The 13,244-nt window shown below is 35.8% G+C and overlaps 1 protein-coding gene across 6 annotated transcripts in view; it reads right to left on the bottom strand.

The window, feature by feature from the left end:
- CNOT4 (CCR4-NOT transcription complex subunit 4) overlaps positions 1-13,244 on the bottom strand; it is a 123,542-nt gene that overhangs the window by 15,117 nt on the left and 95,181 nt on the right. Inside the window, exon 11 of one of the 6 annotated variants that reach the window (XM_019654797.1) lies at positions 5,261-8,969. The exons of 4 other annotated variants lie outside the window; for them this stretch is intronic. In XM_019654797.1, coding sequence (XP_019510342.1) covers positions 8,869-8,969 — 101 coding nt within the window. In that variant the 3' untranslated portion in view covers positions 5,261-8,868. Of the gene's footprint in view, positions 1-5,260; positions 8,970-13,244 lie in introns of those variants that run through there. One more of the 6 variants, XM_019654798.1, reaches the window with a different exon arrangement.

Genomic DNA, 13,244 nt, shown 5'->3' with positions numbered 1-13,244 from the left:
GCTTTATTTCTTAATTTAAAAAAAATATTTTAGGAAATGAAGTAACTTTCTCATTATTTTATACTAAAACTAAGTGAAAGATATTGGGACAGTCATGGTGACAGACAGATATTTCCAACCCAACAGGCCGAGCATATATATCTTTAAGAGTTCTTTATTGTTGTACTATTTACACAAACTGAGAGATAGTTGTTGAAGGAAGCGTGTATTGAAATTATTTTATAAACAAACATTTGATTTTTAAACAAGCACATGTTTTAAAATTTAACTATTTTAGTTATGTAATGTGTAATTTAAAAAAGCAAGACTACTTTTTCTCCTCACTACATATTTATTCACATACGAGGGAAAATAAAAAACTTTTTACTTCCAGCTTTCAGATGATGTCTTGATTTTAAAAGAATTAGTACTAATAAGAATGCATCCTTTCAAGACCCTGATGAATTCAAAGACTTACATGCTCACCACCAGTTCACTAAGAAGTCTTAGTTACAAATCATTTAAAATATACATTTATTTAAGTGTTCCTCCTTAGCTATGATTTATTATACTTGAATTTGGAAAAGACTGCCAGTGACAGTCTTGACAGAACAAACTCCCAATCTGTGTTGAGTCTTACTGTGAAGGCAGGCAGGCACGCAGGAAAGAAGGAAGATCAGGTGAATACATTCTCAAATATAAATTAGAAACTACAATTCTTATTTCACTATATCCTGGAGCTTTATGCTGAACTAGAACTAACATTTTAGTGAAACAAATAAATTCTATTATCAGTCACACATATTTGTAAAACAGGGAATTTTAGTCATATTGTCTAGAAATATGAGGTGGCTTTTAAAAGGGCTAGAGTAACTCAGAAGCTGGGGAAAGTGAATCACACCATAACACCAGTCGAATTTTATCAATTCGACATTTAACAGTGCATGGTTGTCAATTTACTTCCAAACCCAGACTATGCTTTCTGTTTAAATGTGTTTTGATTTAAAAGAGGGAAAGAATATGATCACTTAAAATCAAAAGCCAGTTTGGCAACAGCTGAACGGTAGCCGAATGGTTGCTGGGGAGATAATTGGTCATAGAGATTCGGCAGCATGATGGGGACAGGGCCATCTCCTTTCAAAAGGGACAGTTCAGGCCAGTCAGGGAATCATACAGGTAGTGCACATTAAGATCTAGCCGAGTCCACCCCCTTCGAATGCAGTAAGTTACACAGGGACAGAAACGATTTCTTCTTTGTCCAAAAAAAAAGCAACTGGATAGAGAGGTGAGCACAAGCTATCAAAAGAAGGCTCATTGAATTAAATGATCAAATTAAATTAAGTGGTCAGGAATTAAAACTTGAAAGCATGTTATAAAACAAAAGTTGCATGGCTGTGTGTATTTATTTGCAGGTTATATGAGATCTTTGCTTACTTTAGTGACAGGCTTCATTTTAATCCCCTACCATTTAAAATACAGGTGAGGTCTTGGGAGTTTACACCTCGCAGCACTGACTACATTAAAACTCAACCAAGATATGTTATATTTATCTGGGACTTGGTAAGGACTACGGTTAGGTTACTTAGTGAATGTTAAGTTTAGAAGTAAAACAAAGCATACCTGGTATCAAATCTCACCCTAAATGGGGGATGAGGGGGATATATCAATGATCCATAATAATACATGTTAATAAAAACTTATATTTTTAAATATAGAGAAAACATAAGTGCAACTATGGTATGTATCCCAACACTCAGCTCAGTGACAATATGAAACCTTCCTACTTGGTTGATGAAGTCATTACCCAGAGCCTCCTTTACCTTTAGCTGGATACAATTTGTTGATGCAATAAAGAAAAAAATGAACGGCTTCGCGGGGTAAGTCTTCTTGCAAATGCCAACACAGAAAATGACAATGTTTCAAAACATCCCAGTAATGTTCCAGATCACTAAGTTCTGCTCTGTAGACACATTACTTCAGGATGCAAGGCTGTGAACAGAGTATAAGTGCGAGTATAGTCCTTGGGATAAGATCTCACCATATTAGGAAACAGCACTAGGCTATAAAAGTTGATTGCCGTCACTTTCCTGCATTTCTTCTTGGAGATGGTGATGGTATTAGCATCTTTATATCCTTGTGGAACTTCCCCTCTGTTGCATTATGCTGAAAACAATAACCTCCGTGATTAAAAAAAAAAAAAATCAGATATGCTGTCATTTTACACAGCGTAGCATATAGCAGCTCTTCAAAGATGAATCTTGAGATCATGCCTTTGGTGTGGGTGCGGTACATGTTGATGCCATTACTAGATTTTTTTCATTCTGTATTATTAGAGATGTCACCAGTCTAGTGTCATGCATGTCAGCTCTTAAACGCTCTTTGGCACTGTAGAAAATTCCCAGGTAAATTTAATTTCCACCTGTTTTACTCTTCATTTTGGTTCTGACATTGGTAATTATGTTAAGTCTACATTACGAGTACCCCAAGGTTACTTTTCCCTCCTACTAAAGTTACTCCAAGACCACTGGGCCGCATTCAATACAAGGCTGTTCTGACAACTTACAGGATCTGTGATAAGCTGCCACTTGGAAAGCCTTCATTATCTGCACTGATATTCACAGCTGAAAGCCCTTCACTTGCGAGAACTACTATAATAATCAAACTGTAAGATACAACAAACTTTAGAGAAGAGATATATTCTGAATCTTAAAGTTTTTTTCTCCTTGAGTTACACGTATGAGAGCAAATTCAGATAGTGAAGGCTAACAGAACTCTAAATTGTTGTTAGACTGTGATTAGGGGCCAATCACAATCCTTCTGAGCCTTGTTTACTATTGTCACTATTATTACTTGGTCTTTACAAGGAGGATTGTGCAAGACTACGCTATCTTCTTCACAGCTCTGAAATTTCATGATTCTAATACAAATCTTTTTAATTAACCTTTCCTTAGGTTTTCCCAAAGAGTGTGACATGGGATGGATATCTTTGGTAGTGGGAGTGAAATTTGATAAGAAAAAGTATTGAAAATATTTATTCAGATAAACATGACCTGGGGTGAGGTGAGCACCAGTATTATAACCTCGCTGCATTTAAACAGGGTTTTATTTCTTATTTGTTTATTCTATTGCAGGAAGTTTCCTTTTGGATCATTTTCAACTTACAGGAAACCTGACCCAGGGTTCCCCCAGGCAATACCATGCTTTCTGCAATTCTCTTTCATACAGTCTAACTTCCCACTCTCAAGAAAGGACTGGAGGGAAAACAGGTAGGGAAGAGATCAGAGGGTTTACGAAAGCTAGCCTTCTTTCCAAACACCAGACCTAAAGTGAAGATATTGACCCGCCATCCGTTCTCTGGTTCTCACTCATCATTTAGCCCTGAGTGGTCATCACATTGACCATATAGGCCCCTATCTGTCACTCCCTTAACAGCAGTATACTCGTGTTCTCTGTCCTTATCAAAATCGAAAATCACTGGACTCTCTCAACATACTGACGCCACTGGTTCTTTCCCGCCAGGGTGGACTCTTCTTGACCACAAGATTAGGGATTTCAAGATTGTCTTCCTGAGTATCTTGGTGGCCTTCTCTTCTTCACCTTCTAACCAAACTCTCAGTATTTGCTTTGTTCACTCCTGATGCTTTGGGCTGAACCAGAGGAACATACAAACTTATACATATTTAGACTCTAACATTTTTAAAGTTGATCCTTGTCTTGACTTAGTAATTCGTTAATTTCTTTCCAATGCACGTCTAGGCTATCCTCCCAGTTTTATTTCATCTCCTTTCTTTATAGGCTCCCAGCTCCACTCTTTCACCTCCATCCTCACACAGTATGCAGTTAATAACTGCTGGTATGAGCCCCTCCATCTAGTCTCATTCTTTCTAATCTCAGCGTCTCTCCCCTAGATTTTCTGATTGTTCTTACAAATAACAAAGGAAGCTACATCCTACCTCCCGAAAGCTAAACCCATACCCTAACCTCATCTCAGGAGCTTACTTCCTCCGAAAACCTCCAGATAAATCTGTTATCCTACTTGATTAGTCTATCTTCTCTTCAGCCCTGTCCATGTCCTCCTCTCAGTTGGCTCTATATGTGTTGCCTGCAGATATTTAGGTGTTTCACTTATCTTAAAGCCATACCTTCTAAGATCACTCCCCCTCCCGCCCCCCATCTAGTGAGCTTCTTGTTCTCTTCCCCTTTGCCAAATATCTTAAGTAGCCAGTGATGATGGCATCCATGTTCTTGACATTTTCTCATGAATCCTAGGAATCTTGGAATCTGATTTCTATCTGTACCTTTTTATGCAAGTTACATTTTTTAAAGGTCACTAGAAACGTAGCCAAACCCAAAGGCCTTTTCTAAGATCTCATCCTTTCTGACTTCTAACTCACAATTTCTTCGCCATTCCTACTATTACTGTTCTAGTCCAGGCCATCTTGTTTGCACTGGTCAGCAACGGCATACTGGAAACTGCTTTCTAACTGGTCCTAATTTCAAACAAACATATTACCAACAAATGCTACAATCAAGTTACATCTTTACCAAAGAACTTATAGTTCTCTGCCATGGACCACACCCCCATCAAGATTAAACTTTTCTTCCTTGTTTTCGAGGTTTTTGCACACTTATCCCACTTTCTATATAACCTGGACACCTCAGACAAGTGTCTGTCTCCTTCTGTCCTACCCTCCTAACTCCTGCGGACCATGCTAATCTCTGCCGCTAGTTCTGTGTTCAAGCTGTTCTTTTTACTGTATTTTCCCCTTTCAGCATCTAAATTTCAGGCCTCCTTTTTATGAACTTTCCTTGAACCAGCTTACAATAACTCTTTCTCTAGCTCCCATTCTTACTTTTATATCAGCATAGTGTCTGCTTAGTTTACTAAACATCTCATGTGTCATACCTGCATATATTACTGTCATTGATTCAGCACAAGGAGACAATGTAGTAGGTACTCATCCAGATAAAAAGGCCAAGAGGACAAAGACACAGCACTAAGTGCAGAAGGGCTAGCTTGGCACCAGAGAACTGACTCTAGTCATATTTTATAGAAAAGACACACACACACACACACACACACACACACACACACACACACACACACACGTGTGTATATATATATATATATATATACATATATATATACATATTATATACTTATATTATATATACACATATATTCTATGTGTATACATATTATATATACATATGTTATATATATACACATGTGTATGTGTGTATATATATATGTTTATAATTTTTTTTAAAGTTATTGTGTTTTCAGTTATGTCTATGTCTTACAGCCAATTAAGCAGATTTGGGGAAATTTCATGATCAAAGAAACAAAAAAATCCCAAACCTTACAACTCGACATAGGAAAAATGTCCCCCATTTTTTGCATATATGTAACAAATGCAGTGTGTTCATTTTGTAAGATGTCAGTGCACCTGCAATTCGTTCCTTTCTCTTGGCTTTCTGAGGCAATGTCTCTGAGGGAGCAGCTCCCTACAAGCCTGTGTCCCGGCAGAAGAGAGCTCTGGCAGTCTTGAAGGTGCCTGGGATACCGTACAAACAGGAGCCATGTCAGTAACAATGTGCACAGACACAATGCATTAAAGCTGTTTTCTTTAAAAGGACACATATATAGAAAGCTCTACTTGAGTTCCAGGACACTAAGTAAAGAGTAAGAGACATGAGCATGCACACACGACTGAGAAATACCTAAATTAGAATAACGAATGGATGTCTTCCCTGTTAAGATTTTTTTCACTTCTGCCCAATCATCATATATTTTAAAATTTCAAGTATCAGTAGTCAATACTTTGTTGTCACTGTCAGAGTGATAAAGAAGGAAATAAGTCTGGACTGCCATGGCTGTTCGTATGGTTAAAATATATCAAGAGCTGACCTTATAGGAATAATGTGAAATAAAACTGTCACTAAACTATTATCCTTGATGGCAGGGTCTATAGTTTACACAACCTTATATCCCTCAAGATCTAGCTCAGGTTACTACACTCAAATATTTAATTAAAATAGGCACTCAAATATTTAATTAATGCTTGTTGAAATAAGGGGAGAGTATACAACAGCACCAACCTGGAAAAACAAAACAGTAGGCTAAAAAGGAAAAGTATTATTAATCAGAATATATGGTCTAATGGAACCTTGAAGAAAATAAAGAGGTATTTGACATTCATCGTGTGACTAAAATCATTCAGTCTAGGCCTCTATTTCCTACAGTGGCACTAAAAATATTTCAAGGCAGAAGTTCCTAACTTTTTTTCTTGGAGGTGTCATCAAACCCTTTACAGATCTAATAACTACGGCTCTTCTCCCCAGAAAAAAAATGGACAGATGTACATACACACAAAACTCATAACTTTGCAAGAGTTCTGGACTCTAGGTATAATTCCTGACTGAAGGAACAGGCTAGTCACCTTTTAAAGGTTAAGTATGTAAAAGCATACAAAATTTCCCTTGCACGTGATAGGTCATGCAGGAACAATCTGAAGCTTTTTAGAATTTCTCATTCTTTACCATCATTTGGTTTCATCAATTCACTTGCTTTGTGAAGTGGTGCCTTTTTTTGTGTGTTGTGTAATTTCTTCTGCGTTTTAGTATAATTAATTATGACTACCATTTTAAGATTTCATTTTTTTAAAAAGAAAACTGTACTACATGAAATTTAAGTATGCAAAATAGTCAGGCTTCTTATTCTTAGGCTTACAAGATCTCATAATTACAAAATATAGTTAAAAGATAATCGAGCTCTCTAGGTAAAAGATAAAATATATTAAGTTGGTGCCTAATTGCCCCAGAAGCACTGTCCTGCAATATGGCGTGTGCGGAAGAGGGGAGGGGGAGAAGCAGGCGGGGAAACAATTCTGGGTTCTAGAAAGTCTAGCAAGTTTTTTGGCACAGGCTAGGAGTGAGAAAGGAGAGAGAAAGCTACCCCAGGAAAGAAAGAAGCCTGGTTTACCAGGTGTTATCTCTCAACACAGAGAAGCAGTAAATAGGAGTCAATCACCTCTTCTGTCTTTGTAAGAAGATCCAGGCGGTGAAAGGCTTGCATTGAAGGCTGGCGAAAGCTCTGCTCTAAAGCCTCATTACAGGGAGCCCAAGTGTGTTAAAGAAGCCCCAAAGCCTTAGCACCACAAGAGACATTAAATGGATGTCTTTGCCCCTTACAGTAAAAATGAAACCATCGTTAACCTACGATAAAAAAGCTTCTGTCTAATAAGCCTATGATATTTTATTTGTATTTTCTAAATTTCCTGTAATGCTGTCTTAAATCACTTCTGAAAAATTAGAGGTTGTCATATATGCAGAATTTCACAACAATAACTTCACTGGCCAGGTAACTAGCTGTTTCTACACCTTCAGTTAACCAAACCAAAGGATATCTAAGAACAGATTTTAGTTTATCCCACCACACCTCAGGACAAAGCCATTTAATTTGTTGTATTGTATCTAATAGAAAGTAATCAGACTTTATATAGAGAAGTAACCTTGAAGACTCCAACTCCAGCATGATTATTAGTATCTTCTCCTCAGAAGGTGTTTTATTGTTATTTTAAATCCCTAGGCTTCCTTTTGGGGTATTCATGTTACCCTTTCCATATTTGTAACCAGTTAAGGCAAATCTCTGAAGTCACAATTGTTTCTGAAAACCTCAAGAGGAGCTCTGCCTTTCTCCTTTCTTTCCAGTGGTTTAATTTAGGTCATGTTTTCTGAATCAGGTTTGGTCCACTGTTCAGAATCAAACTGTTTATTTTCTTTCATTATCAGTTTTAAAACTATTTTTTAGAAATTGTGTATTATCCAAAAATATCACTTCACATTATGTCCTAATAAAGCACTCCACTATTCTCTGTGAATAACTAAACTTATCTATGACAACTTATGTGGCCTAATTTTAGAGGCTCCCCAATCTCTTCTCTTTCACCTTAATCCCATTCTGGTCAGGTACTTGTAATACAGTTTTATTATCACATTTCAATGATTAAACAATGAAATTTCCAAACAGATATCCCACAGAAGTACCGTTTGTTTAAAAAAAAAAAAAAAGAAGTTACACTACTATGGTCGCTTCTCTCATACAATGTTTAACCCCATATTCAAGTTTCTGATAAATCAACTGTTAAGTTGAAATTCTGTTTCTGAGGCATTTCCTGGTATACTAGGCAGTGCGTTAGAAAAGAGTTTATATTGCATTTAGTCTATAATAATTAGCTTTTAACCTTCTACATATAATTAACAACCATTCAAAAAGAAAGTGCAAATGTGCAAATGAGAGAGAACAAAAACAGTTTCTAAACATGTAATGCATAATATAGGCTATAAATCCATACAACTAAAAACAATTGCTGACAACATCCTTCTGAGCATAAAATGACACCACCAATTTTGTTTTATATGTATTCTTTCTTCTCAAGTATTCAAAGAATGCAATACGACATTATCTTCTTAATTTTCAAAGTATTCATGAGTATATTAGGATATTACCATTTTTTTCACAAATCAGAAAACAAGGAACTACCATTATCTTTGTATATGTTCAATAAGAGAGCCAAAATAAGAACAATTCTAGCTAATCTCATCTGGGATCTTAATTAGTGCTACAAGTTTATTTGTGTGAGTTAAAAATAGGATCACTCATGAGAAACAATGCCAAAATTATTATTATGCTAATAAATCGTGTTAAAGGCCTAAGGAAGAAATACTGGAGCAGCTATGAGGTAACACACTAGTTGTAGGCATGAGGAACGTTTATATTGGCTCTTTTGGGTGTATACATTAAATGCAAAATCAGAAAGAATCATGCAACAATCCGGTTGCCCATGCAAGCACCCCAGAGTCTAATCCTCTCCTCTCAGTTCGGGGTCAGGCCACAGTAGTGTGGAGACTTGGAGGCTGCTGTCCTTGTTGTAATGAATGGGAAGAGGCTGACAGTGGCATGGTCGAAACCTTCACCTCTTCTTCCCCTGTGGAAAAGTCAGTCATGGTCTAGTTACGGGTGACTAGATTTGTGAACAGTCCCTTTAAAAATGATTTCAATAATTGGAATACGGATACATATATAAAACACATGCTTAATGGTTGGAATCCAGGTGTGAAACAAGACAAGAATTTTTAAATATCAACTTATCAAGGACCTAGAAAATAGTTACACTCTAAACATACCCTTAAATTTAACACTATGTCAGATATGAGAACAAATATAATAGATTTAGGATTATAAATATACAAAAAGGAAAAAAAAAGAGACCAGGTAAGCCATTCTTTTCCAAGCCAATTGGACCCTTTATAAATTTACATACTGCTAACGATGAGTAGTATTTTGTGAAAAAATTAAAATTAAATTCATAGAAGTGAAAATGTAATTTTTAAAAGGGAAAAATGACAAATTCATGTTTTAAACGCAAAAATTATGTTTAGAAAGGGGAAATTAAAAGATATAAATATTAATTTAGCAAATATCCATATAGTGTCTCAAAATTTAAAGTGTACTTCTGAAGTAATTAGAAAATAGTAAAATGTTCACAACAATACAATGATCCAATTGACTGAAAGCGAAATGACTACTTCTAGGTCAGAGAACTACACATGAAATGAGATCAGTTCTCCTAATTATAATTGATAATTATTTGGCTACAAGTGACTTGTTTCACACATGACTCAAAATCCAATCAAGTCACTGTTAAAACAGCTAATTCAGAAACAAATAAAATTTAAAGAAAAATACCCTCTCATAAGTAAAACTGAATGATCAAAAACATAAAAAAAATCCAATCCTAAACAGTTTCAAATATTTTTCTAAATATGTCTTGAAAACAATAATGCTTACAGACTTAGACTTATAAGTATTTGTTTTCCAAATAATTTTCAGCATTATGGAATAAACACATCTTGGCAGAATTCCTTGGAAAAAGTATCTGCACAATTACATTTGGAAAGATAGCTTAACTGACAAGAAGAAGAAAAAGGACTTCCAGCCTTTAGAACAGGTTATTTCATAGTTTTTCAGTAAATTGGCAAAGATTGTATAAACCCCAAGTGTATAGCAAGGAAGGTGTGTAAAGGAAATTTGATAAGAATTCTTGGTGAGAACATGGTACTAATGAGGACTAAGCAAAAGATTCCTTTTCATCAAGTCAATAAACTTCCCTCTTGTTTGTAAACTACAGGCCATATTCCTGAGCTGCGCCAATTGTCTCACAAATAGATTCTGCTGATAAAAAAGGGACCTGCAAGCGTGTGAGAGCAAAAATCAATTACTACGGGAAGAAAGCCAAAGTGAAGGTGCATGCCAGTGGTCTTCGCTGATGAAGGAGAGAGTCCATGTTGTAATGAAAAAACATTTGTTACTGAATTTGGAATCTGGATTCTTAGCCTAATTTTCTTACTAATTGAATGTGTGACCTTAAATTATTTAACCTTTCTGGAAGCCAGTTTTGCCATTCCTAAAATGAGGAGTTGGACAAGATAAGTTGCTTTTTAAAACAAAAGTACATGGTTTTGATAATTAAAAAGATTTGAGTGGACTTACTATAACTAACTACCCACTACTCAAAGTTTCCCCCAAGAATATTTATTTCAAAAATCCTTCTAAACTTAACAAATTGAATGTGCTGCCAAGAAAATGCTGTTAAAAAATTTCTCCTAATTAAAGTAGTAACTAATTTTAAACACAAAAATTTTCAATTAGGCAAAGGAAATGGAAACTACGTTTGTCAAACCTCTGGTAACTGTCCTTCCCATGATAGGTTTCAGATATATCAATTTTTAATAATTAACTGAAACAAGCCCAAACTAAAAATTTAAATACAAATAGATAATAAATATAGATATGGTATCTGTATGATATGCAGGTGACTGACACGTCTGAGTATTTGCTCCTGAAGGTCGGGACTCTATTTTGCTCTACCCTCACTAAAGAATAAATACACATGCCTTTTCCAGTGTAGAATATTGTTCAAGCATATCTTAAAGTGGCTGCTCTCACTGAAACAGTACATATTCTCCATTATGAAGCCTTAAGGAACAGCTACCCTGTGTAAGACACCATGACACTTATTCATTGCAGGATGCAAAGTTGAACCTATTTCAATGGTTCAACTCAAGTACAACTGAGTTACAACTAGGGGTGGGGGAGGCAGGTATTGCCTAGGGATTAAATTGCTTCAAATTAGACACAGTTATGATGTACACAGTTTTCCAGAATTTTACTTTCTGTCATTTCTAATTGTTACTGAAAATCATAAATCATCTGGCCACAATTATACGGCTGTTCTGTTCTAAGGCTTAGCACATTCAGCTTCCTGAGGTTTCTGCCAAATATTTATAGGTCTTAAGAAGGTTCTGTGTAATTCTTGATAACAATTTTGAATATTTTAGTACCTTAAAACTAAAATTTCTCTAGTCATCAGAGCCTTAAAAACATCTAATAATAAGCTTAATCATAAGTCACCATTTAAATACCAAGCAAGCATGTATCGTCAAAAACTGAACCTCTGAAATAATCTCCCCACCTCCCACAAAGTACAATGTTTCAGAACCTACAGTTGGTGACTTCCTCCTTAGAATTTCTGGAAAAAAAAGTATTTTATGCTCTATGGTTGAGTACATATCGAAAGAAAACCCCATAAAGATAGGACCACAATTTTATCTATCTACTAGATAAAGATTTCAAATGACTAACAAGACGACAACTACACTCACAGATGAGTGACTACTGATTCCCACTGGGGAGTTTCCAGAACACCTCGAAACGTTTGAATTAAAACTGCTCTTTTTGTGCTAATGGACAACATGATAACTATAAAACTGGAAGAACAGATAATTGGAAGAACAGATAATGGTCATGTAAGAAGTCAAATAAAAGCACACAAGGAAGACAGCTAGAACTAGGGTTCCACAAAAGGCCTTCTCTTTCCTAGCGTGTCAAGTCCTTGCCATTTTGCCTTGCTGTCTGAGCACCCCATCTTCTCATCCATCCTCTCTCTACAATACATGAAGCACCTCCTGCTATAGAAGGCAGATCTATTCCTTCTTATAGTAATGACACAGCACTGATTCCTGCCTCTATGCCTGTATTTAGGCGTTTCCATCAACATAAAAGGCCTTTCTCGTTCCCTCCTGCTAACCCAAATCCAAGATACCACAGCACAGATCAATTTCTACTTCTTCAGTGACGCCTCCCCAACAAGTATAAGCTCCAGGAATGTCTCTAGGACTCCAGTATCATAGTTACTTTTACCATCTTAATTTTATCTCTTCAACTACACTGTAAAGTACCTGGAAACCGTATCCTATTTTATACTTCTTTTGCATTACCCACATGGCCCAGTTCATTGTCGGGCAAATAGGAACCCAAATATTCATTGTAATGGTTTACTATTTTATTTTTAAATGTTTAGAATATTTAGGAGAACATAACCTTAACTTTTCATGTTATAATCAGTTATGAGATACACTACTAGTAATTAAAATGCTACATTTCTAAATTATTAAAGCAAAGCAAAACAACACGAAGTTACACTTTACTACACTGTCATGAATGGAAGAAAAAAAGGAATACCAGGAACTGAACACTTAGTGTTTCATAAGTGAGTGTCATACAGAAGGAGAGGATTGAAAAATGTCACTCTGGATCACCTACTAACTACCACATCAAATAAACAAATATCATGAGTCCCACTGATGTGCAAACTACTACAGTAAGTGCTATCTAGATTATGTAAATTAACTTCCCTGTATCAACTGCTAACTTCACTGTATCAACAGCCACAAACAAATACTCTCTCAACCTACCTACTTGTCTTAAAAATGAAATATTGTTGGTCACAAAAAGTTAGAGACAAAGAATTTTGATGGGTATCTGTAAAGTCATCTATCAACCTTGCTCAAGACAACAGACCCAACGACTTGCTGTAACAGAACCTTACTACAACAACGCTGTGCCATGTCATATCTTAAGGCTATGACAAGGAATAAAAATAAATTTTATGAATTATAATGAGTGAGGGGCTACTCTATTTTACTTAAGAAAATCAAGAGAGGAACAAACTCTCTCTCTGATCAGTCATCTCTAAAGCCCAAATTAAATTAAAAAAAAGAAAACAACTATTAATAAGAATGATTCCATTAGATACAGAAGTCACTTGATCTAATGTTACATGGGACTTTAAAAACCAAAAGTTCTGAAACCTTCAAGGGTAGCAGTACAAAACCAGAAGTATTCTGGCATCACTAAAGGA

This window comes from Hipposideros armiger, unplaced genomic scaffold (genome assembly GCF_001890085.2).
Source record: "Hipposideros armiger isolate ML-2016 unplaced genomic scaffold, ASM189008v1 scaffold_231, whole genome shotgun sequence".
Lineage (NCBI taxonomy): Eukaryota > Metazoa > Chordata > Mammalia > Chiroptera > Hipposideridae > Hipposideros > Hipposideros armiger.
The sequence above is the reverse complement of the archived record's forward strand: the minus strand, read 5'-3'. Positions and strand labels throughout refer to the sequence as shown.